The sequence below is a fragment of the Caretta caretta genome, chromosome 16 (assembly GCF_965140235.1).
Source record: "Caretta caretta isolate rCarCar2 chromosome 16, rCarCar1.hap1, whole genome shotgun sequence".
In the NCBI taxonomy this organism is placed as follows: domain Eukaryota; kingdom Metazoa; phylum Chordata; order Testudines; family Cheloniidae; genus Caretta; species Caretta caretta.
The window spans coordinates 16620076-16646882 of NC_134221.1; the positions used below are offsets into that span (position 1 = coordinate 16620076).

The 26807-nt window shown below is 46.2% G+C and overlaps 1 protein-coding gene across 4 annotated transcripts; it reads left to right on the forward strand.

Moving 5' to 3' along the window:
* Positions 1-152: 152 nt before the first annotated feature.
* Positions 153-14977, forward strand: GFI1B (growth factor independent 1B transcriptional repressor). 4 transcript variants are annotated; one of them, XM_075120349.1, is made up of 8 exons: positions 154-507; positions 4477-4629; positions 5968-6096; positions 8430-8597; positions 10046-10308; positions 11008-11145; positions 12271-12436; positions 13259-14977. In XM_075120349.1, the coding sequence occupies exons 3-8, from the start codon at positions 5982-5984 to the stop codon at positions 13435-13437; spliced, it is 1029 nt and encodes a 342-aa protein (XP_074976450.1). In that variant the 5' UTR covers positions 154-507; positions 4477-4629; positions 5968-5981; the 3' UTR covers positions 13438-14977. The 4 variants fall into 4 exon arrangements, with proteins under 4 accessions (XP_074976451.1, XP_074976453.1, XP_074976450.1 ...); XM_075120350.1 differs by lacking the exon at positions 4477-4629 and having other exon boundaries at positions 153-507; positions 8430-8546; XM_048822937.2 differs by lacking the exon at positions 4477-4629 and having other exon boundaries at positions 155-507.
* The last annotated feature ends 11830 nt before the right edge of the window (positions 14978-26807 follow it).

A 26807-nucleotide genomic window follows, 5' to 3' on the forward strand; every position in this document is an offset into this window, starting at 1 on the left:
TGTCTGAGAGCTGTGATGTGTAAATGAATGTGTGTACAAATACAGCTTCCTTAACAGCCGTTTCTTTTTTTGTAAAGTCTGTTTGGTACATTATTTCCCTGTGTCATGCACTTTGTCAGTATCACAAAAGACTATTCCAGCAGAAAGCCCCACTGTGTTAAGGGCACTGCTTCTACGGAGCATAGTTGAGCAACATGAATTCTCTTCAAGTTTTCAAAGTCCTGGAAAGTTTTGATAAGCAAATACTATGCAGGCTCTGCTTCTCCATTGGTTGTTTCTTCACCGCCAGATTTTGACACAAATAATCTGATTGAAAAATCAGGGAGGGGAACAGGGGCAAAAAACAGAAAGAAAAAAGGAGAAGTATCTATTTCAGAAGACAGCTACCAAGTGAAAAAGTGGAAGAAAGAGCCACAAAAAGAGAAAGAGAAGACCTCTTGCTGGGGGTCTGTCTGGGGAGATTTCAAGGCTGAGCTTGATTCCTGCAAACCACAGCCCCCCAAACAGGTGATTTTTTTTTACACGTTTACTGACTTTGTTGAATTCATTCTTATGATGTGTCTTCATAAGCTTTTCTTTTTTCTTTTCTTGTGTTTGCAGATATATCCCACCACATGAATCAGTTACATGTGCTGGGGATTTTTTCAGGATAATAAGGTGCTTAGATAAAATGATCAAACCTTTTAAAAACTGTACATTTATTTAAGTTAAACACATGCACACGGGCATGTGCATGCACACACACTTAAGTAATTAGTAGCAGAGAATGATAACAGCAAAAAAGGTACAGATAAGATATTACTATGCCCTTAAACACCTAGGTCACAACAAGCACCTATAAGCAGAACTCATTTCCAGATGTGCCCCTTTGTATCTCAGCAATGAGGACATATTACATTTTTTCTTTTAATTGATATTTTCATGGGGCCAGATCTTCAGCTTAAGTAAATTCACAAAGCTCCATTCACTTCAATTAAGCTATGTCAGTTTACAACAGTTGAGAATTTGGCCCATATTATTTAGTATTGTTGGCTCCAGTTTACCAATTGATTTAACTTGTTTTTCCCCCTCTTAAATATGTTGATTAATGTGGCATAATTTTTAGCATATGGAATAAGTTTGAACTCCCACCTGACATACAGCCAGATCGGTTCAATGCACTGGTCAGGAGAGTGAACAAATGACAAGCCCACACGATGGGTGAGCCTGTAAATTAAAGGAATATAGGATTTGCTTTACAGTACCTTGTCAAAGCTATTTATCCTTTGACACCCGATCCAATGCCCATTGAAGTCAATGAATCTGCTCCTAATGAACAATCCTGGAATCACTTTTTAAATCCCTTTATTTTTAAAAAATGTATTTAATCCAGATGGGCGAGTATTTCCATCCACATTATGGGCAAAATTTTTATGAAAAATTGCCAGCCCTGGCACAACGTCCATTTGCCCAACCTTACCATGATAATGAAGAACTAATTATATGTTTACCTCTCCACTAAAAACAAGTACAAATTACTCATTCCTAATGAGTAGAATTTTATAAGGCTGGACTAGTGAGTTTAAGTTTTGGTTTAAAAAACTGAAAGTCTTTTTGAATGCTACTTCAGATCCAAAGCGTCAGGAGCCCGTAAAACCTCTTATTTTGTCAGTACTCAAAAAAATTAAAATACATGCGGATGATAGTGAGGTTTCTTCATAATGTAGAATCTTCTGTAAAACAGAGAGTTCTTTATTTTTATAAGGTTTGTGCTTTGGTTTGGTTTTGTTGTTTGTTTTGTTTTGTTTTGTTTTGCACCAGAATACTGGGAAAAAAACTATAATATCAATTAAAGTTTGTAGGAAGAAGAAAATATTTTCCCCTGGGCTGAACACTTGTACAATGAGCAACCCATCTGAAAATGTATTTTATTTGTGACTCTAAAAGTCTGTTGTGGATTTCCTTCAAACATAGTGAAAAAAGCTTCCTTCATCTTGAGAGTTAACTTTCCAAATTCGGAGATAGAGAGATTTGAATTTCAGGAGTTACAAGGAGATGAAAGTCTGTCTTAGAATGGAACATATGTAACAAATTTAAGGCCTGATTCTGGATGGTGTTGAGTGCCTTCCAGGATTAGGTCCATAGGGTGCAATCCTGAAAACATCTGCTATCGAATGTTTGCTTATTGTTGTGAGTATTCCCCTTGAAGTCAATGGGACTACTCACAGCTGTAAGTGCTTCACTCGGGAGTAAGTGTTTGCAGGATCAGGGTCTAAGCTATGAAGACCATATTTGTCTCTCCATAACAGCAGTCTTCTGACAGGCACAAGAACCCTTTACAGCACTAACAAAGGGCCTGATCCTGCATTTTTTGTGCACTGCAAACTCCAATTAATTTCAGTGCGAGTCAGGGATGCACAAGGAATGTAGGCTCAGGCCCCATGTCTCAGCTCAAACAGAAGTCAGAAACCCCTGAAAATAAGACATTCTAATAGAAGTTCTTGTACATTGAGTGTAACAATGTGACTGCAGTACATCTTACACATTTTTGATTAGATATTCCCTATAAATTCTATTGTCCACCTATCAAAAGTGTCCTAAAGGCTCTAGGAACCTTTGGGATGGAAGGTGTGCTGCAAATATAAGATATTATTGTGAACATTGGCCTAGATTTTCAAAAGGGGCTAGTAACTTTGGGTGCCTCAGTTTTGGGGGTACCAAAGATGCATTAACGGGGCCTGATTTTCAGAAATTGCTGACCATCCACCCTTTGTAAATCAGGACCTTTAAAGGGTCTCAAGTTAGGCACCCAAAAATCAAAAAGTCCAAAATCACTAAATCACGAGCCACTTTTGATCTAAAAATCTAGGAATATTTTTTCCATGCTGCAAGCCAGAATTGTAACTTGGCTACTCTCCCTGGGGCTTCCTCTGGCTGCTTGGAAAATACAGTAGCCAGTTGTGCGTTCTGTAACTGAGCAGTAAACAAGTAACTCTGATAAGTCTGACATTGAATTTACATTCTCTTTTGAACCAAGAAGAAGCCAAAACAGTCACATTTTGAGTAATCATCCTTGGCTAATCAGTGAAACCTTTCTTATATGATCACCATCCAAGGAAGGGATTGTCACCAAAGAGACCAGCAAAAACCAGCTCCCTAAAAGATGGGTTTTAAACTAAAGGTTGAACAAAACTGTGCTGGAAGACTCAGTGGTTGCTTAAGACATAGGGCTGCCAATTTTGGTTGTATGTATTCCTGGAGGTTTCATCACATGACATAATCTTTAATTAAAAATTAATCTTTGATTCCTGGAGACTCCAGGACAATCTTGGAGGGCTGGCAAGCCTATAAAATAATACAAGTGTTGTCTGTTTAAGGTGGGGTCCATAGTGCTGGTTTCCCTTGATATCATGGTTAGATATTAGTAGCAGTTGACCACTTGCGACTGATAATCTGTGTTTCAGGGGGAGATAATATTTTTCTCTCACAATCTGTGCTTCCAGCTTTCCTCACATTTGGTCGTGTGAATCACAAATATAATCTGATGCAGTTAATTAACTACACTCTGGGTTCCCAGTTCCTGTTTTCTCTGTAATGTGGCGTGGGGGGAGGGGGACTTCCTTTTGCAACGTTCAGTAGTGCATAAAAGATTGTTAAACTAGGCACAGGCCATTATCTGCCATACAGACACTGAGCCAAATTTGGGTGTCATTTATACTGGTGTAAATCTGGAGTAATTCCATTGATTTCTGTGGAGCTATTCCAGATTTATTCTAGTGAACTGAGAGCAGAATTTGGCCCAGTGTATCTAAATGAAACACTGTGGGCCCAATCTGGCAAACACCCCACCTGGGAAACTCCTATTGACTTCAGTGGCAGTTCTACACACATTGACTTGCAGGACTGGGCCCTGTAACTTTGTGGTGCTCAAAAGAAGCCTCAGTAGGGAGTTATGGGAAAGTAAATAGAACTAGGTAATATGGAGTCATTGCCTGCTAATCAACACTGATGGTTAAAATACGCTGTCCATTTTCAGCTCTATATTGGTCCCCTTCTAACTTTCTAACATAAAAAAAAAATTCTCCTTGTGACCCAAACTTTCACATGTTAATCTCAAGTCACTTGAAATTTTCTTAGTAAAATTTGAAGAAAACCAGGTGAGCCTATTTCAGAGTAAAATCTGACTAGGGCGTTCAAGATTTGGCCTAATAGATGGGTTATTAAGTGATAGGAGCCCTGGGCCAGATATACAAAGGTATTTAGGTGCCTAAAGATGAGGATGGGGTGATGTGTGATTTACAAAAGCACCTAAACTAGTTAGGTGCCTAACTCTTATTGACTTAAATGGGACATAGGCACCTAACCTACGTAGGCACTTTTGTAAATCACACTAGTCACCCTATTTGCACCTTCCGGCACCTAAATGCTTTTGGAAATCTGTTCCCCTGTCCCTTGGACAAAGCACGAGCCTATACAATTATATTTCAAATACTCTAGGTCAGTTTCTGCACTGGGCCCTGAAGAATGGACTAGATGAACTCAGAGACCTTTCCCATCTCTAGTTGCTGTGTTTCCATGATCCATTCACAACTTTCCCTGGCTGCCCTATCCTGCCTCACTGAGACATTTCAGGTCATTCTTGCTCTACAGGTGATAGGCTTTTTTCTTTTTTTAGTAAATATGTACATTATGCTTCAACTCCTCTCATGTGGGGGTGGGGTGAGAGGGAAAGGGTGAGAGGAACACTTCCCTGTCAACACAGAGCCAGGATTTACTACAAACTTTCCAGGGTAAAATATACCAGGCTTTGCTTTTACTGCCACTGTACTGAACAAGTATAGGGAAAAATGCAAATGTGTATGCAAATAAGAGATCACCTGATCTCCTTGTAGTGTCTAACGTTGAACATTTTCCCATGTTCTCTAGCACAAGACCAGTTATTAGCCCTTGGGAAGTGGGGAGGGAGTAGGCCTGGGTACTAAAGATAACAGATGCACTGCAAGTGAATTTCATATGATTAAATTCCAGCATTTGATGTTTGTTTCTAACTCGTGCATTTCAACAGCCTCATAGTGTTTGTTTCAGAGACAGCGTGTAACCCTTTCCCACTGAGCACTTCTGCTATGCCATTGCTTTGACTGTCATTTGTCAGATAAAAAGCCAAATCATCTCGCAGCGCTGGTAAAGAAATTTCATGTGCATTAAAGAGTTTAACCCCACATCAGATCAAGGCTCCCTCTCTATCGTTGTTCAGCATGTCTTTCACGTTGTTTTGTTGTTATCATCATTAGCATTTGTACAGTGGCAGCACCTAGGAGTCCCATCATGGAATAGGACCCCACTGTGCTAGGCACTGTAGAGATACAGAACAGAAAGACACCCTCTGGCCCAAAGAGATGTTTTCCAGCCAGCTCTCCCACTTTGTTGTCCATTCAAAAGACTAGAATCAGAGATGCAGCATTGTCTAGCGGCTAGAGCTGGGGAGTAGGAGTTCTGCATTCAGTTCCTGTCTTTGCCACTGACTCACTGTGTGGCCTTGGGCAAATCATTTAACCTCAACGTGCCTCATTTTCTCCCTCTGTAAAATAAAGATAACAATACTTCTTTGCCTCAAAGGGCAGGGGGCTTATATTAAAGCACTTTGAGATTTGCAGTCATCTCTGCAGCCACTGACAAACAGTGTTTGACAATGACATGGTGCTCCTCTTGCCCTGTCCATGGGTTTCAGTCTCCTGCCCTGGAGCTGAATCCATCCCAGCTCCTAATTCCCTGCAGCCATTCCTCTTTGACTGGCTAGGAGTAGGGGGAGCAGGATCTTTCAACTGAATGCTCTGTCTCAGTATAGGTTGTTCATCCATAAACATGACATAAGGGTTTTATTTCTGGTCATCAAAGCACCAGGAGCTGGGGGGTAGGGGAGTGGAGAGTGATAGAAAACATTTCTGTCCCTCACCATTATTTATCCCATCCTTCAATGTTTCTGCCCAGGAAGTGCCTGGAAAATGCCACGTTCTTTTTTGGTGAAGAGTAAGAAGGCCCATACCTACCACCAGCACCACTCTGTGGAAGAGGACCTGCCTGTATCCACATGGGATCCCATACCATCGCTCTGTCTTGGTGAGTCAGATGCATCCTCTGGGCTTGCTGAAATACACCAAGGCAAACAGCAATTGGAAAGCCATGCTGGAACACAGAGCTGTGACTCCAGCTGGGAACCTCTTTAAGAAACTTGCCTATTGAAGTCAATGGGCGTTTAGCTTGAGTAAAGCGTGAGTATGAACTGATTAAACAGTGAGTGAAGGGCCCCAATACACAGACAGTGGCTTCCCCTCTACGTGCTTTCTCCCTTGCCCTGCTTCTAGACCAAATCCACTGCTGGCATAAACAGGTGCAACCCTGTTGAAGTCAATGGAATTGCACCTTTTCTTCAGAAACTGCATTTGGCCTCTGTTTGTGTCTCCCCTTTGACTTGATGGTTTAGCGATTCCAGGGGCAACACAGAGATACCATACTATACTGGAGGGCTTTGCTCACACCTGTGAATTTAAAAGCTTGAATAAATGTGTTTCTATTGATTCCCAGATCCCTGCCTTGCTTGCATGGAAATCACTGCAAAAAACCCTCCCTTCTTCTGCTTTCTTTCATTTTAAATATAAATATTTATTCCCATGTTCCCCCCAGAGGGCAGGTTTAGGACGTGCAGCGAAACCTGTGTGGATCTCGCTGCACTTATGTTCAGCCACGGCAGCTGACTCCAGCAAACATCCACTAGCGATCAGAAATGCTTGGAGTTGGTGGATGAATTTTCACGGGTGCCTAACTATGCTGCCTGTATACCTATCTGCCACACATACACTCTTTGTCTAGGCCCCATCCGTACGCTGTCGCTATGGGTATGTCTATGCTGCACCTGCGCAAGTGAATGGCAGCTTGTGTAGATATACCTGCACTAGCTAGCTCACTAAAAATAGAAGCAAGGTCCCTATGGCCTGGGCTTCCATGGGGGCTAGGTACACATCGAGGTACACACTAGCTTGCACAGGTGGTGCTGAAGCCTGCACCACAGCATCCTCACTTCTAAGCTAGGGTGCAGTGAGCACAGATATGTCTACCTGAGCTGCAAATCACACCCCAGCTGCAGCGTAACCTGTGTCTATACCCCACTGTCTGTGCAATACCAACCGCCGGTGAGTTGCAAGGAATTTCACAGCAGGATGGAGGGGTGACAGGATACCAGTGTAGTCACGACCGTGGAAGGAATTGCCCCCTGACTATTTCACAGTGAGGAACTTGAGGGGCAAGCTGATGTGTGTTGCCTGAACTTAAACCAGCCTTCTTTTGTGGATGGATTTCCCGCCCCTACCAACCCCTCTCTCCTCCCATGCATTCTCCCACAGCTGTCACTGGAGCAGGACAGATGGGGCAGTTATCTGCACCCCTCAGGCACCATTCAAATTTACTTTATTCAAATTCAGGCTCAATTTACAGTTTGTTTTGGCCCCATCTGTGAAACTAGAGCCTAGCCCTGCCATACCCTCATGGGAAGAAGTAAAGAGACAGCATGGTAAATCCCCATCCTTTGGAGAGTCGTATTGTCCAGTTCAGTATAAAGGAAGGGTCCGGCCCTTTCTCTGATCTCTATTACCCTCAAGAAACCCCAGCCTCTTCTGAAATCTACGACACTCTCCCTTTTCAGATAGCCCAACTCCTCCCATTTCCAAGGTCAACCCATTGCTGAGCAAGGAGAGAGGTGAAACCAGTACTTGGCCTCAGACCAATTCAGACACTTGGAACAGGCCCATTCCATCTCCTATTGCCAACCAGCAAAAGGTGGTGGGTCGGTTTTAGAGATGGCCTGGCCAGGCGTAGAGAAATGTGAGGGTCATTGAACGCTGGGGTAGGGAGGAGACTTCTGGGCTCTGTTTCCAGCTCTGCCACAATGTGACAAGCCCTTTAATCTCAGTTTATCTGTCTAGATTTGGGAATAATAATCCTGAATGCTCTGCAGGAAGGGCGGTGAGGCTGAATTTGTTAATGATCGTTAAGCACCTGGATGAAAGGTGTTATATATGTGCAACTTACTGTAACAAACCCCTGGACACTTAGGATTTCATGGCTGTCAGCCTGCTACATACCAAATGCCCCACTCCTTCCTCCCTGCTTCCCTCTTCCCAGTCCATGGTTTGCCACTTGAGCCGTCAAGGCAACGATAGAATTCAGATTCTTCTTCTCCAGCATGCACAGGCCCTGATTCTGGAGCTAAGAATAATCTCCATTAGCACCACAGGGCTTATGACACACAGTTAAGCAGTTCTGATTCCCTCCACCAGAGGACAATGTAGTACATACACATTCACAGACACACTCATTCATACACACTCGCTAACTCATTACATTATTGATATTTTGCCAGCTAGAATAAACTAACCCTGATGCCATTCTGATCACAGCCCCATGTGACAAGTCATCAGAAGAAGTCAGGACCTTCAGCGCAGAGTTCAAAAGCGAGTACCCAGAATGCCTTGTTCCAAAACAAGACAAGGACCGTGCTGGACTGAAGGAAGAAGGTGCACCTGCCCTGTATCTGAACAGGACACTGTCAGGGCCTCCCGCTCAAGGTTAGCTAAAGAAGGCCAGACTCTCCAAAGAGCTCAGGGCCTGATTTTCACATGCTCTGCACCTACAATTAGGGCCAGATTTTCAAAAGACTTCAGTGCCCAGCTGACTCCCATTGTGACACCTCTGATCACACTGTTTATGGCAGAGCTGAGCCCTTTTGAAAACCTGGCCCTGAATGGTTCATGAATCTAAGAATTGCACAATGGTTGTTGCTTTGGTAACGAGGACCTCAGAATAAATAGGGATCAAGAGATATTATTCCAGATTATATGAGGTATTGACCAACTAAAGGCCTAGTGATTCTGAGAGGGTTTCATCCACTAGCTCACCTTCACAGCCAACATCTGAATGTAGGAATGTCACGGCCCATCGGCACCGGCACCACTAGCCCCGTGTTAAAGGGAAGTCTCATATCCGCCAAGATAACATGAGTGCTGGAAGCATCTCTTCCCTACCTCATAGGCCCTGGTGGCCTTTAAATCTGATGAGCTTGGCATATGGTTACTACAGTATGGGCACCTTAGAGATGTTGGTGATTGAGAGATAGACTGGGGTTGTTACTGTCACGGTTGCATATGGCCCCACATGTGCACACACGTCCATACCACCACATTCTTACAGCACCACCTGATGACAGTCTCCACTAGTACCTCAACCCCTCTGTTCTCCGTCTGCGGTAGGTTGCCCAGTCTGCTTGTATGTAGCAGGCCATTGACAGGCACTGCACCAAACTAGGAAGTACAAGCTGAGCTGCTGGGAAGTACTAACTGCCCTGCCTGGAGTATCAGCAACATGAAGCTAATCCAGCCACCATACGCTGGGACAGATTTGTGTCTAGGGTGGCTCCTAGACCACATACAGCAGAATTAAGACAGCTCTGCCCACCTACCAGAGTTATGAGAAGGCTTTTCTGTGTTTCCCACGGGCAGCATTTCCCTCTGTGCTTCTGGGATAGATTTGTTTCATGCCAGACAGCACGGCCATACATTTCAGACTGAGATTAGAAACATGTCAAACCCCCCTAACGGTGAGCTCGTTCTGTCGTTTACTGCACAAGAGAGAAGAGACAGTAATGAATGCAAAGAGGACTTATTACTGAGGCACAGCCATATCCTGCAGGTCTCTCTGAGGCTCGAGCTCCCAGACTGCACTAGTCTCATTACACAGGCTCTCCCAAAGCCCTGGCCTGGTCTGGGCATCCATGAAAGGGACTGTATCCTGATCTGAATGCTATGGCTTAGGCCCATCTGTAGATGAGATCAGTGTTTGAATTGAAGCGCACTGGTTACTAATCTTTCCCTGTAGCTTTCCTGAGTCTTGTATTCTCATTAAAGATATTAAGCAGTAATAAAATGACTTTGCTGAGCAGGTCTGGGAGCATTTGCATGAGTACCCAGGCAAAGCAGAAAGCCTGCCAATCTGTTCTCCTTCTCCTTTGCCACCTCAGAGACATCCGTCCCAGCTCTGCAAGTGAAGGGCTGCAGCAATTCCACAAGCACCCCCACCTTCTACAAGCCCAGATTCTCTTGGGATGCCTTCCATTCTCCATACAGCTACAGGCAGATGTCTTCCAGCATGCAGTCAGCCCTCCTGGAGCGCTCAGTTAGTCTGTATGGCAGCCACCTCCTGCCGAGCTCTGAGCCGCCTATTGATTACAGCATGCGTTACTCACCGGACATGGAGACATACCACTGTGTGAAGTGCAACAAGGTGCATCACCAACTAAAGCCATAGGGCTGGGGAGGAGCCTGGGATGATTTTCATCACATACATACACCAGTGTCCCACAGGCTTGATTTAAGGTACAAGGGACCCAGCTGGAGGATGGATACCATGGGTCCGATACGGCCAAGGGCACCGGGAGCCTATGCAGGCAACATGTACTTGGTGCTCAGTGCTCCCCCACCCATGCCACACCAAAAGTATAGCTCCTGCACTGGCACCTACACTACCAACCACGATCAAGTTGATAGCAGAAGGTCTCTGTAAACAAGAACCTGGCTCTGCTGAGCAGAGATTGCCATAAGCCACAGAGTTTGGATATGGATCTGAATCTGAACATCACTAAAGTTTGGATCTAGAGTTTTGGCTTAGCCCACTGGGAGAGTAAGGCTAGCTGCCACGTTCAGAGCCAGCGTAAAAGTTTGGGAAGAGCGGGTGTGTTCCCAGGGGTTTGGTTTGAGCCCCTCTCTGCTGGTAAATAAGAGCACCTCATTTTGACTAGCCCAGAAGTAGAACTAGCGGAGACAGCTGGCTATTCACTCTCCTGGCTGGGGAAATAGTTCTGTGATTGGGCTCAGCTAATATGGGCAGCTGGAGGGAAACATCAGACAAAGAGAGGGAACTGGAAAATAGAGTTGGAGACATGGCTGGCTCCCAGGATCTTCACTGGCAGCTTTCCTCTTCCAGGTATTCTCTACCCCACATGGGCTGGAGGTCCATGTCCGAAGATCTCACAGTGGGATGCGGCCCTTTGCTTGTGATGTGTGCGGCAAAACCTTTGGACACGCTGTGAGCCTGGAGCAGCACACGAACGTCCACTCCCAGGTTGGTCGCCAACAGGGAGCCGATGGCATTGCAGAGTCACCCGTGGCACTGAATTCCGAAAGGGGCTGGCTCCTCTGATACCTCGAAGCAGATTCTGGGCAAATCCCTGCTCGTGCTAAGTCCTCCTTGTTAGGTTCGGTGGCACACCTCACGTGACATGATATGATTTGCTGGACTTTAATTGGCAGGCCCTCTTGAAAAATAGCAGGGAGTTTGGGAGGGAACAAACATAACTAGAGATGGGTCTGAGCCACAACCAGGGCTGGCCTTACCATGAGGCAAACTGAGGAGGCCACCTCAGGTGCCAGACTGGGGGGGCGCCACTAGGACCCAGAGTTTCAAAGCTTTGGCCCAGGCGAGGGGGCATGGGGGCATCATTTGAGCTCTCCGCCTCAGGTGCCAAAATGTTGTGGGCCGGCCCTGGCCACAACATTCAGATCTGGAGCCAGATCCAAATGTCCTAAGAGTTAAGGGGTTGTCTGGATAACCAGGGTTTTGGTTCAGTCCACTGCAGCAAGACAGGCGCACCGTGACATTCAGGTCTAAGCCTCCCCAGAGTTTGAGAGTATTTGGATACAGGAATTTGGCTGGCAGCCATCTGCTATAACAAAGGGGGAATCCCCAGCAGGTAAACACAACAGCCTTCCTGCAGACACACCAACAGAGCAACACCAGTGCCAAAAACATTTACACATCCACAACAGTCAGGAGGACTGAGGACAATGGACCTCATTCTTGGCTCTCTGTTCTCACAAATCTCAATGTTCTCCTTGGTAATTCCCTGCACATGTCAGCGGTTCATTTGCAATAGTTTCCTCCTGTGATACACTCCTCCTGCATGACACAATCTAGTGACTCAGACTCCTTTAAGCTCTTTGGGATAGAGACTTTTTTATCCTGTGTTTGGACAGCACCTAGCACAATGGGATCCTCCTGATCCATGACTAGTCGCTGCTGTGTGCTACTGCAATACAAATGAATAATAATAATAGTATTCCTAGGAGAGGATTACCTGATTTGTCTTGTCTAACTTGCTAGCCTGCCTAGTTTTCTGCTAGCTTTGGGCTCCATCACTTCACCTGTGAATGACAAATCTGATCCCCAACATTTCATTTCCCCCAACAGGAGAGAAGCTTTGAGTGTAAGATGTGTGGAAAGACTTTTAAACGCTCGTCCACGTTGTCCACCCACCTCCTGATCCATTCAGACACGCGGCCCTATCCCTGCCAGTACTGCGGCAAGCGCTTCCACCAGAAATCGGACATGAAGAAACACACCTACATTCATACCGGTGAGAAACCTTTCTGACATGAAACACACACACACACACACATACCTGAGCCCACAGCAGTCACGCATACAGATACACGCACACACACACCAGTCACACTTATACGTGCATACATGCACCTGAGCTGACCACGCTAACCTGCACACCTGTACATGCGCACCTGAGCCCACAACATTCATGCACACACCGGTGCACACATGTACACAGACACGTGAGCCCGGTGTTCACGCACACACTTGTGCATATGCACTGAGATGATGTACAGAAAGATGCTGATGGTGAGTCCAATTGTGGGCTCAGCATATGTGTTTTTAATTTTGCATGTATGCCAGAGGGTATGATAGATGCATTCACACCTGTGCGGGTGGGGGTGGGGGGGACGCGGAGGGGGCAGCACAAGGTCTCGGCACCAATGAAGTCCCACTGGCCCCCTGCAGGGGTTGAATGTTCCCCCTTGGGACCCAGTCCGTAATGCCAGGCGGGAGGGATGAGCCCATTTTCCCTAGTGTAGGGGGTTTGAGTTTGTGTTCTGCTTGGGAGAGTTGGGGAAGAGGTGCAGGGATCAGAGATGGGGGACGAGAAAAAAGTGACAAAAAGAGGGTGAAAAAGAGCAGAGGGGGCACTGACTGAGCAGCTGCGGCAGAGAGACCAGGGACTGAATGGGCTCTGCAGGCCGAGCTCCCCTCTCAGCCCTACAGGGCCGCGTGGCGGCACATCAGCAGGGCAGTGTGTGGCGAACAGACCCGCACTGCCCACGCCCATCGGCCCAGCACAAACAGCCACCTCAGTTTGGATCCGTGATGGTTTGTTTCTGTCCCATAGGGGAGAAGCCCCACAAGTGCCAAGTGTGCGGCAAAGCCTTCAGCCAGAGCTCCAATCTCATCACCCACAGCCGCAAGCACACCGGCTTCAAGCCCTTCAGCTGTGAGCTCTGTGCCAAGGGCTTCCAGCGCAAGGTGGACCTGCGGCGGCACAGGGAGACCCAGCACAGCTTGAAGTGAGAGCGCGCCCCGAGCTCTGTCCTGGACCCCCACTCCCAGCCACATGGAATCCCACCAGTATTCTGGCCTTGTCTCTCCCTCTGCTTGGCGTGGGGCACCCACCTTGTTAAATGCTTATCTCTGCTCAGATTCCCTGTGGGACTGGCACAGCAACGTCATCCTCCCTGGTGTTACCCCGCATCCCCCTGTGCGTGACCAAGAATGGCACCGCCAGGAGCACTCACTGTCTAGTTTTGTCATAGGCATTGGGCTAGGCTCTGATCTCAGTTACTCGGCTGTAAATCCCCTGGAGTCATCATTACTCTGGATTTACACTGAGTGCCGGATCTGGCTCATCTCATCCACTGGCAACACAGAGGGACTCCTGGGTTGATGACACCAACTGACTAGCAATCTGTGCCAGGCGGGCTCCCTAACCACGCTTTACTTTGATGGTTAGGAAGATAAGGCCTGGGCATGCAAATAATTTGCATTCAATGAGCTGTGCTCAGCTAAAACAGGGTTCCCACAGAGGGCATAAATGTGGGGCACATACACCTAGATTCACATTCTTTCAACAGGAGTCTTTTTGTTATCGGGTGAAAAATATGTAGCACTGCATGTTTATCTTACAATAGAATTGGGGGGGAGGAAACTAAAAATCAGACGCTGCATGCCCATATTAGTACCACCTGGCTACCTACATGGACTTCTGAGCTACTCGGAATTCAGAACCATGGGGAATTTTGTTTCCCGGTCACTCTTATAAAAGAAGAAGCTGATCTATCCATATTGCACCTATCCCATTAGTATGTGAGTACCCCACAAGTATTAGCAAGGCAAAGTAGCAGGATTTCCTTCTCTCTCTGGTCTAGCGGTTAAAGCACAGGGCTGAGAACAAGAGCCATGGGTTCTTTCCTTGGCTCTGCTACAACCGCACTATGTGACCTCAGGCAGGGCGCTTCTCCTCTTTCTGACTCAGCTTCTCCATCTGTAAAATGGAGACGATAAATATTAATGTATCCAGACTTGTCAAGTGCTTTGAGACCCTCAGCTGGAAGACACTAGAGAAGGGCAAAGTGCTATGTTAGGGAGAGACGTGCCTTTAAATGAGAGGGGCAATGCAGCCCCAACCAAGTCAGCCTGGGACACTGTGTCAAACAGTGACATCGCTGTGTTTAGCTTGAGGCTGGGATGCAGCATCGGTTCCTTTGCCCCTCTCCTTACCCTAGCACTGATGAAGGAAACAAAAAGCCCTGCAGTGACTCTCCTACAGACAGGAAAGACATGATGCAAGTGGAGAATTCATTTACTGGCAGGAGGAAAGGGGCCAAATCCTGCTCGCAGTTACCCCAGGGTAAATCCAAAGTAACCCCAATGGCTCTGGCCGAGGATGTGAAGCATAAAAGCCTCAGTGTTTGTGCTGTGTCTAGGCTACTTTCCACTAATATGCAATCTGGCCACTCAAAACACTCTCCCTTCCTTTGCTTGTACATTTACATATGTATTTATACTTCTTGTAATGTATATTTTTACTGTAATACACCAGACTGTAACAACCTGTACGGGCCTGTTAGATTTCCCAGATAAACGCTATGTTTCTTCTCAGCACCCCGGGGGAGGAAGACTATCACAACACTATGTGGACTAAAGACACAAATTTCAAGAAAGGCTTTGGCCATGCCCAGCACTGGATTTGCAGTAATCTGTCTGATTTACGAATCTCTCTCTTTACATATCACAGGGGCCTAGTCCACGCCATGAACTAAAGTGTCACTTGGGGGGAAATGCCAGCATAACCTAGTGGCTAAGGCACACTCAGTTGCTACAGAGCATCCTCTACTCAGAGCCTACACTCAGACCAGCAAAGAAATCTTGGATCAGGTTTTGGTCCTGTTCACAGCGTGATACATACAGAGAGCCCCATATAGGCAGAGTACAGTTACCATCAGCAGGTAATACACTGAGAGAGACTTATAGTCAGCTCCCATTTGGTCAGCTCTTTTAATAGATCACAGCCAATGTTAGGATCCTGGTCAATGGCAGGGCTTCATGGGTTGGGTATCAACAAGTGGGGGGAAATGGGACTGAGGAATCACTCTCAGGATTACGAATGGGACAGCAAGCACACACACACTCACACATACACGGGGACACACAGCGCATGCAACCCCTCCGCAGGGTAAAAAGTCATTGTAAGATTACTAGAAGTGCTGCCAAGAATCCAAATGTTGATTGCGATTTGTTTGTTTATTTTGCACCCCTAAAATCTATAAAAAAAATATTTAAGGAGTTCCCAGGTATCTGAATCTCTCGACTGCTTCCCACTCCCAACCTCCCACCCATATGCTCTGTGGCAGCAGGTGTTTGGGACTAAGTTAGGGGCAGAGCTGGTCACTGCAGTGCTGGCGTGGCCTGAATAGAAGCTACACCAAGAGAACCTGTAAAACCACTCATAAAAACAAATCAGACAGCTGGTTCTTCCAAGCACTAGCAAACAACAGCTGCTGTGTCTGGGACATTTCCATTGTTATCACTGATTTCCATGGGATGGCAGAGTCTCTGCTTGGGGGAGGGGGCTGATATCTCCTCTCCTGAATCCCTGCCTCCGCAGCCAACTTCTTTCCTTCGAACCAAAGCCACTCACCCGCTTCAGTCATTTATTTTGCCTTGGTATCAGCCCTGGTATCACGGAGCTGACTGGATAACTGAAGAGTTGTTAGACTGGAGTAAGCAATGGCAGCCCTACATTTATGCTAATTATGTGATCACATGAGCCCTGTATATCTTGGAGTCTCATGTCATGCAAGGCTGACTTTAGACACAGGCTGGACAGGCAGCCTCTAGAGAAACACATTTTAGGGGTACTATGATACTCAGGCGTTCCACTACTGAAAGCCGCAATGTGGCCAGAAGATGCCATGCACTGAGAGCTCATCTGCAGATCAAATGCAACAGGAGAAGGGTCTGCCTGACCTAGAAGCCTCCCCGTGCCCAGAAGTCTCTCAGAGCACATCTCTAGGAGCATGGGTGGTGGAATGAGGCCAGCTGGCAGAAGGGGAAGGGAAGAAATGGAAGGTGACCTGGGAAAGGAGGAAGGGATAGAACTTATTGGGTTGGAGGCTGAGATACCACAGCTATTCTTCACGTAGGGTAACAGTATACCTGGGGTAGGGCCAGGCACTGCTCCCTGCTGCCAAACAATGGATAGCTCTAGGGACACTGGTCATTTCCTCTGCATCCTGCATTCCCTGATTTCTGCTCAGCCTCCATTCCATGCAATGGGTGCAGGGGACCTTTTCCAACTGGTTTCCATCCCCGCTTTGTGTGTTGTGCTCTTGGCTTCTACCCTTCCCTACAGCTTTTGTTCTTGGGTGGTGGCCAAGGGGGTTTCATAGGTATGTGGAGTTTGAGGGGAGAGCTTAATCACAGGCCAGGAGGAAACTGGGCAGAGCCCTGCAGGTCTTTCCTCACAAGATCCTTGAGAATCTAGGCTTATCCCTGTGAGAAGGGGCCTGAGAGGCCCCAGACTGAGGTCAACATGTAAGTTGCTCTTATCTCATAACATGGCTCCTCTTGAGGAAGGGATCCAGTTACCCAACCAGGACTCCAAACTGCATGGGGTTATGAGACCAGGAGGATAGGGGTGGGGAAACCTGAGTCACAGCCACAATGAAGTAACAATGTTCTAAGCACAACAGTGCATTTCAGGCCAACCTACTGGGCTTCACAGCACACCCAAGACATGAGTGTGGGGCATAGCCCTAAGCACCCTTTCATGTTACACCGCTTGTTCAGAAATCACAGTTCTGTTGTCCTCGTCTTTGCCAACACAAAAGGCTCCTTTGTCCAGTGGGAGCCCTGTTACAGCACTCTGCACTGACACACTTCCCACACACCTGAGCTGACTATGTCAGTGCACTCTAACATTGCCCCAACAGAGCTTTTTGCATTTCATTTCCCTGGTTTTCTGAAAGGGAAAGGGAAAGGAGGAAGAAAAGCAAAAGGCCCACAGCTGCAACACTATGGAGCTAAGTGATTCTCCTTTGCACAATTCCACACTTTAATCTGCATCACCTAAAACTGTTGAAATTCACGTGAAGGAGGGAGGGAAGGAGGAAGCAGTTGTGCCTACAGACACACCACACTGCACAGGGCTGGTGGAAGAGCCTTCAGGTCCGAATTCTGGAAGGAGACCTGTCAGCAGAGAACAGATCATGGGCACAAGATAGGGAGGAGGCCTTTAGGCAGCGTACAGCCTCTTTCGAGAAGTCAGTTAGCCTATGGGCTAGGCTTTGCTGTAAAGGGCTTCCCTTTGGCTCATGCTTCATCCAAACCTGGGAGCTGCTCAGCTGACTTAGCTGGTAGTTGGTGGTGCTCAGTACCCTACAGGATCAGGCCACTGGTGTCATCAGATTCGGACACACCTGCCCCCTTGTTCCCCAAACATACAAATCCTTCCCAATTTTGACTGCTCTGAACATAGCCCCCTTCCCACCGTCTATCCCAGCATCAGAACATTTTGGTCAGTCAATCAAGAAACCAGATAACATAACAAAAAATCTCAACTAATCTTTGTGGCTGAAGAAAGAGCTGACTGTTTTTGCTCCTCGCTGAGCCCTCCCTTCCCCCCTCCCATGTCTCTCCCCCAACACCTTCGTTCCTTTATTGGAGGAAGAAATCCTGGTATTTGGACTGTTTTGTTTAGCAAATGAGGGCCATGCAAAGCGATCCCTCCGGGCAGCTGCCAAAAGGTGGGGGAGGGGAATGAGTTGCTCCCAGCAGCCTTCAGCCATAGAGGGCTCCAGCCCAGCTGCATGCTATTGATCATGGATCTGTCTGGACATAACCTGGCCCCGGAATGATCAAAACTGGGAAGAGCTGGGAGGAGGGAAAGGAGAGGGGAATGCTTTCCCAGGGGAGTGCCAGCAAGAAAAAAAGCTTTAGTAAGTGAGGTTGGAGGGTGTTGATGGGAACCAAAATCTGTGCCAGTTTCAGGAAAGCACCTCTGTTCAGGACAGCAGATTAGCGTTGCTATGAATAGAAACAGACTCGCTTAAGTCCTCTCCTGAATCAGAGCCTCTTGAAAGACTATGGGGAGGCCTAGGCCCGGTCTACATTACAGACCTATATCGGTGTAAGTACGTCCCCTCAGGGGTGTGAAAATCCACACCCCCTGAGCAAGGTAGTTATTCTGACCTAACCCCCCCATGTAGACAGTGCTGTGCTAAGGGGAGAGCTTCTCTGGTCGACATAGCTACCGCCTCTCACAGAGGTGGATTAACTACGCTGACGAGAGAAGCTTTCCCGTCAGCATAGGAGCATCTTCACTTAAGTGCTACAGCAGTGCAGCTGTACCGATGCAGCGTTTTAAGTGTAAAAAAGCCGCCCCTAGTCTTTAACCTGACTTATGCTGACTCAGGTGAAAACTACAAGATGCCTTATCTCTACTAGGATTTTACCTCGTATTGGTTACCACATGTTAGCTAGCACCAGGGAAGAACCCTTCTGTTCTCCTAGTGCAGGTGAGGTCTGTGAGTAGCGGACACTCACTAAGCAAAATGGCTGCTTCTAGGCCAGGGCAGGGCAGAAGCAAGCCACACACTCTTCAGAAACAGCCTAAGCATGTCCAGCAAGTGCAGCTTTCAGAGGAGTTTGTTTGCCAAGTGCTGTTGCCTCCCTCCTGAGCTGTGGTTATGAGGAAGTGTTTTCACTGAAAGGGAAAACAAATAAGCCCATTTCCCAGCCCAAATCCCCACCTCTCTGCAAGTGCTGCATCCCTTGGGAGCTTCTCTCAGCTCAAGGGGATCAGCAAGTCACCGCTCTACACTCTAAACAGAGGACATAAATGGAAGCCTCAGGACATTAGTCAGTCTCACAATACAGCTGCAGAAACATGTTCCCCGTTAGTCTAATAAAGATTCTTTCCTATTATTAAGGCCTTGTCTACAGGGGGGAAGTTGACCGGCATATCTGTGAATAAACTATTCCAGAAAAGCTATTCAGGTATAATTTAGCTATTCCAGAATAGATCCACATATGGACACTCTATTCCAAACTAAAAGTGTCTTTGATTCAGAAAGAATTACTCCACTCACACAGTGGAGTAACCATTCTGGGATAAAAATTACTTTTATTCTGGAATAGAGTCCACAAGGGAGCATTATTGTGGAATAGTTAAATTATACCAGAATAGCTATGACAGTCAATGTACTCTGTAGAGAAGGACTGAGACAACACAGATCTATGCAGCAGAGTTACTGAACAAGGGCACTCTAACATATCATGAGTCAATGTAGACAGAAAGGTTGGTCTTGTGGCCAGGCTGGGGCTCCAGAGATCTGGCACAGATTTCCTGTGTCCTTGGGCAAATCACTTAGTTCACATTTTCATAATTGCTCAGCACCCACTTTTTAAAATCTGTCCCTTAATCCTTGAGCCTCAGTTCTCCATCTGTAAAATGGAGAGAATACCTCCTTTCTCCAACCTTCTGTCTGCCCTATCCACTTAGATTGTAAGATCTTCAGGGCAGAGACTGACTCTCATTATTTATATAAACAGCGCCCAACATGATGAAGCTCTGATCTCAGTTGGGCCCTCTAGGCATTATTAGAATACAAATAGTTAATTAGAAAAATAACTCTGCAAAGCAATCTAATTCCAGAACTATCAGAGGATGAAAGAGAATATCATCCTAACCAGACACACAAATAATAACCCCCCAGCACTATAATAACCCCCCAACATACCCAAGAGACAGGAAGAATAAAGAGAAAGAACAAACCAGACCACCAATGGTATGTGCAACTGTGAAGAACATCCCAAGGAAAGAGACCTAGGGGGACATTAAGCCTAAGAATCATCCTGCCACAGTCTGGTTTCACTGAAGATTTCATTTTCAAGGAGCAGTTTAAAGGCAAATATTTGCTATTCTGGCCCTGAGACTGGTTTTGAACTGGTGACCTAGGAGCACTCCCTTTGCCAATCAGGAAGGGCAAGAGAGCAAGAGAAGCAAGCGTAGAGAGAGCAGGAGTGGGGAAATCTGAGGCTGGGGAGGAGCTGACCATGCATCGAGCTCAGCTTTTGTCTGATAAGTTTATCAAGCACTGCCGGCTGCTAACTGTCAGCCAGCAAAGCGGGCCTGTTAGGGAGGAGGAACAGCTCCTGGTGTGAGATAGGACAGCCCATGCCTTATCTGAGCGTCTGAATGAAAGAGAGAGCTGGAGAAAGAGCGTGCTTTCCAACCACTTCATCTGAACAACAGACAGATTGGCAGGAAAAGACTGTCAAGCCCAACCAGGCCTCAACAGACAGACCTGTTCCATGCAAATAACTATGTTAAATGCAACAGGAAAGTTGCAAATTTGACCATAAAATCTCCAGGAAATGCAAAGGTTAAGATTCTAACAGGAGCCTTGCCAGCAGTGTACATTCAGATTTCCAGCAAATAGCCCAGCCAGTTATTGAGCAGACTACCTATTCAATGTGGCTGAGAAAACATTTGTTTTGGGACATTAGCTTTCCTGACATTTTGTGGATCAAATCTGAGACTTAAATGCAGCATTAATGTGGGGTTTTGTGTATAATTTCCTTGGGAGGTAGGGGGGACTTATAAAAGAAGAAAATAGGGGAGGGGAATCAGAGAGAAACAACAAGCCCCCAGTTGCTTTAATATGTAGCTGAGCAATTGGGCCAGATACCCATTTACACTGAGGCCCCTTTACACCACTCCAGCAGTATAAAGGAGCCTGAGTTTAGGAGTAGATGGCATTTATAGCCAGCAAAGCCAAAGGCCCAATAAGCAATTACATTTCCACTCATTTTAAATTCCCAGCACAGTGTAAAGGGAGCTGAGTGGGTTTTGGGTTTTGTGTTGAACAGAAGTAGTAATATGTGCCACACACAGATAAGCACCATTGTGGACACTTTGATAGCAGCCTCAGCAGAGAGGCTATGGACTGACAGAACCATTATAACTCCTCCCCACCCCCTTCAGGGTGCTGTACATCACTGGGGCAGGCACCTAGAAGAAGCACTCCCATTTTGGGGGACTAGATTACAGGGGATGGATCACTTTGTTCGGTTCACTCCCTCTGACACATCTACTGTTGGAAGAGAGGATACTGGGCTGTCTGGACCATTGGTCTGATCCAGTATGGCCATTCTTATGTTCTGATACATTTCTGCAAGGACTGTGATTGTGACAGAGCCTTGCTTACCTGCAGGCCCTCACCCTGCATCAGAACCAGCCATGCTCTGGCTCTTAGGCTGCATTCAAACTGATGATCTAGGGCTTGTCCAGACTCCACTAGAAAGTTTTACTGGCAATATTTCTGCAGGCGTAGTGCTGTCAGCATAATGCTACTTATAAAACTTTTTTGGCAAAGTGCAGTCACACTTGGTTGCTTCTGCCCATGCACCGTGTCCATGCAGCATCAGATTGTATCAGCAAAAGAAGTGTTGCACCACGAATGTATCATGATCAGTGAAACTGGAGTCTCAGGGCCTATGTTTCCTGGAGGGACCGACTGGACATCAATGGAACGGGTTGCTTAGACTGGAAGCACCTCAGTCACATGAACAGAGCAGTGCACAGGGTTTAATAAAGTTCCATTTGTTCAACTTAACTTGTATTGCTTCACTCTTTGCCAATGAAACAGTGGGTAGCATCCCAGTGTCCTATGCCACCATCTGCCATGCTACTCTGCGGGAAGGATACCCTCACTCCTCTCAGGGAACTAAGAGACTTTGGGGTCAAATTCCCATAGCCCCCTCTGTTCCATTCCATAATCTACTGCTCTCCAGCCCATTACCAGCCCCGTGCACTGTCCAATCCCTTCACACCTCTAGAAGGCTGAGGCTGGTTCTAAAGCGATTCATCCATTCCCAACTTCTGTCAATGCCACTCTGAGTTTCAAAGGCTTCAACAAAACAACCCACTACCCCCTTGATTTTGGCTCCCTACTGGGTCATTTTAAAACAGGACTTATCTCGTTTCCCAGGCCCTTCTATATTAGGAGCTTTAACAGGATTTTTGGCAGTGGCCAAGCCTGTTGGTTTCTTCCCTTTATAAAATATAAGTTATCTTTTGCCTCAAGTGGGGACTAGGAAGTCAAGAGACTGGAGCATTACTGTTCCTTAAGGAGCCACATCCTGAAAGGCACCGGGGCCTGGTGAGTCAGCATGTCAATCATTCACTGCTGTAGCCGGCCATTTATTTTGATCCAGCCTGCACCAGCCTGACTGCAAGTGAGTCAGGTTCAAGAACTGCCCTTCAATAACCCTTGAAAGAGAGAGTTAGAAGAACTTCAGCTGCATTCAGAGGCAGTACAGCTTAGTGCACAGACCACAGGCCTGGGACTCAAGAAACCTAGGTTCTATTCTATTCTATTCTATTCCTGGCTCTACCATTGGCCTGCTGAGTGATCTTGGGCAAATCACTGCCCCACTGTGCCTCAGTTTCCCCATCTGTAAAATCACGATAATGATACTCCTTTGTAGAGTGCTCTGAGATTGTAACTTGGCAGCTGCCTCCCAAGCATCCTCTGGTGGCCTGGGGTAGCTCTGCACTGCCATGCCTCAGTTTCCATCCCTATAAAGTTCCACAAGAACTCCACCTCACAGTCCAATGGCAATTAAAACTCTCCCATTCTGGGGTCCAATTTATTTAGCCCTTAACATATTAACCCTACAGGACCCAACACCAGTTCACTGTTTTTCCTTCCCTTGAGTCTGGCATCCCAACCCTCCTTCCCAGATCAGGGTTCTGTTCCTTTACTCACTGCAGAAAGTAGTCTTGTTCCCTCAATACTCACCTGCAGCTCCAGGCTTCTGTCCTTCCTATCACTCCTAGCTGGAGTCTCAGTGACACTTACATGAGCTCCTTTTAAGTCCCACACCCAATGCAGGTGTAGCTGGGCAGGGTGAATGGGACAGGGTTGGCTGACCCAAGACCTGCTGGCCCTTACAGGGGCAGGCCGCCTTGTTACAGAGATCTCTGGGTGAAAAGATATACTGGCATTAGAAAAGGTTCAGAAAAGGCCAACTAAAATGATTAGGGGTTTGGAACGGGTCCGATATGAGGAGAGATTAAAGAGGCTAAGACTTTTCAGCTTGGAAAAGAGGAGACTAAGGGGATAGGATAGAGATCTATAAAATCATGAGTGGTGTGGAGAAAGTGAATAAGGAAAAGTTATTTACTTGTTCCCATAATATAAGAACTAGGGGCCACCAAATGAAATTAATGGGCAGCAGGTTGCAAACAAATAAAAGGACGTTCTTCTTCACTCAGCGCACAGTCAACCTGTGGAACTCCTTGCCTAAGGAGGTTTTGAAGGCTAGGACTATAACAGGGTTTAAAAGAGAATGGGATAAATTCATGGAGGTTAAGTCCATTAATGACTATTAGCCAGGATGGGTAAGGAATGGTGTCCCTAGCCTCTGTTTGTCAGAGAGTGGAGATGGATGGCAGGAGAGAGATCATTAGATCATTACCTGTTAGGTTCACTCCCTCTGGGGCACCTGGCATTGTCCACTGTCGGTAGACAGGATACTGGGCTGGATGGACCTTTGGTCGGACCCAGTATGGCCATTCTTATGTTCGTATGTTCTTAAGCTTCACAGGAGAGGTAACATGAAGCCTCCTGGTTGTTTTGTGTTTGTACAGTGCTACAAACGGGGTCCTGGTCCGTGTCTGGGATTCCCATGTGCTTCGGCCCAGATACTTGAAAGTATTTAGGTGCCTAAGTTCCATTGATTTCAATGGGAACTAAGTGCCTCAATATCTTTGGGGCTCTGGGCCCATGGTAATAAAAATACAAATTATTATTATTATTAATAACAATAATAAACAATAGCTGTCAAAGTCAATCATTTAAACTTTTGGGAATTTCTTCCTTTGCCCCACTCCTTCAATCCCAGTGTCCCCAGCAATCTTAGCTCAGAAATGGAATGTGACTCAGGCCTTAAACTGACAGGTTGTCACTGGCAAAACCTAGAGGCTGGATGTGGCCGCAGTTTTATCACTGCCCGCCAGCTGCCTCCCGTGCCCCTGCCTCCTCCCCGATGATTCAGCAAATCTTCTTAGAGGAGAAAAACAAGCATATAAGTGAACAAATCACAATGTCAGATTACAGAGATGAGCAGGGGAAAGTGTGGCACAAAGAGGGAGATAAAGGGCGACAGAGTCATGTGGCCCAGTGACTGTCAGGACTTATGAAGACTTTCTTTGTTTTATTTTGTTTTTTGTCGAATAAAAAACACATGAAAATGCGCTAAGAACTTGCAGTGCTAATACCTTCAAATGCTGAGCTTGCTAGCAGTACAATACAATGCAGGAGCGTGGGCGGAAATGGGGCTCATGCTGCTCGTAGTTGTGCTGGTGTCAATGGGGTTACTCTCGATTTTCAAGACTGTAAGTGAGAGCAGAATTTGGTCCAATCTGTTTAATATTATAATATGATGCCCATTCTATCATGCAAGCTATTTTCAAAAGTACTTTCTGTGTTAATACTAATACAAAAATACTGGCTACCATTTTCAAAAGTCTGAGTGCCCAAGGTGAGACACACCTTAAAGGGGCTGGGTTTTCAGAAAGTGCTGAGCAGCTGTTCTTGGAAAATCAGGCACCTTTAAGATATCTCAAGTTGGGCACTGAGCATCACTATTTACTTCAGAAAATCTTGGTCAGCAACCATTTCACCTTCCATTAAAAGGCAGCCACCTCTGGAGTAGAATGTGGCAGCTGCTTAACAGTTCAAAGCAATACTCCATGACAGAAGAGAAAATGAAAAGAAAATGCAATAGTTTAGATAGAAAAAATATTACTTCCAAAACTGGAATTTGACCAGGACATAACAATTAAAGACCCCCCTACTCTTACAAGAAATGCCATGGAATCTTTAATGGCTCAGCCTTTTATAGGAAGAGATCTATATTGCCCATATTTGATGATCTAGGATTATTCTGTAGAAAATAAAGTTTCCCAGTTCATATTTAGTATTCACAAGCCACTCCTTTCCTGCAGCATGGGCCATTCCAGTGGTCCCCCTGAGGTCTGCAAAACTCCAAGATAGAGCTGTACACAAGACGGAAACACAAATGCAAAATGAAGACATAGCAGGAAAGCCAGAAAGTCAGCCTTACGCAGAATTCACAAAAGTTGCTCAAGAATTTGTGATGTCAAGTTGTGAGTATGTGTGTTTGTGTATACTCGCGGATGAAAACTGTGAACCTTGATTCTGCTCTCACACCAGTTTCACACCAACATAACTCTTCCTTATTTACACCAGTGTAAGCAAGAGGAAACCCAAGCTCTGTGTACTGGAGATGGGGTACTGCTGATCAGAACAATACCACACCTGTAGACCAGTGCATATTAGAAACCTGTTAAAGTCACACATTAGGACCTTGGAAATGTATTATTGTGGTAAGTATTCATTCTTCAACACTATAGCCTGGGTGACAGTTAATGAGATAAGAACAGGGCTGAACATTAATGTAACTGACTATTGGGAAGCTAAGTATCTCGTACAACAAAAAATAAGTCACCCATATGAGACTGCTGATCCAGCTCACAATATTTGAACTGGGTACTTCATGCAACAAGCTCTTCACCCCCACAGCTAGCAGAGAACTGACACATCTGTACTTGCCCTATCTCAGGTTGGAGGAGCAGAAGAAATGTGGGATGGGGAGATGGGGAAACACCAATGCTCTTTGAGTCCCTTTTATTGGCTGTCACATGAACAGCATCTTTGGTAATCTTAGATGACATACTCAGCCCTGGCATAAGTGGTTGCAGCTCCCACTGACCTGAAAGGATCAGAGTCAGGGTCAATCCACCCATGTGTTTTTCCTTCAAATGGACAGAAACCACCATGCTAATAGATAGGGAGAGCTGGCATAAGAGTGAAGGATGGAAAAGTGGGTAGGTGGCAAACATCCAAACCTAGCCACAGGGCTGCAAGTTCTTCCATGTCCCCCGGTACCTGAATCAGTGCAGATGATGAGCCTCCCTAGCAACTCTAGAGTATTTTATTCCTTTGTAAGATGTTAATTCTTTCTCAAATATTAACTTAAAAACAAGTGTCTCTGTCATGGCGAACACTGACTTCCTATTGTGCTCACCCAGGGAATTATTGACGTCTAAATCTTATTCTAAATGACCACAACACCCTGTTGGATTAACAAACCACAGTGCGGCTATCAGCTGAATTCTGTCCTAATGCGCCCCCTGCTGTAGGTCAGATGAATATCAGCAACAATTGTATGGTCCCAGGACATTAGAGAAGCAAGGAGGGTGAGGTAATATCTTTTACTGGGCCGACTTCTGTTGGTGAGCGAGACAAGCTTTCGAGCTTACACAGAGCTCTTCTTCAGCTCTGGGAAAT

Bases quoted from the DNA above. Each gene is read 5' to 3' on its own strand.
- GFI1B (XM_075120349.1), top strand. From the start codon at position 5,982: ATGCCACGTTCTTTTTTGGTGAAGAGTAAGAAGGCCCATACCTACCAC. The intron at 6,097-8,429 runs GTGAGTCAGATG...TTCTGATCACAG, and splicing joins CATACCATCGCTCTGTCTTG to CCCCATGTGACAAGTCATCA. The intron at 11,146-12,270 runs GTTGGTCGCCAA...TTCCCCCAACAG, and splicing joins ACACGAACGTCCACTCCCAG to GAGAGAAGCTTTGAGTGTAA.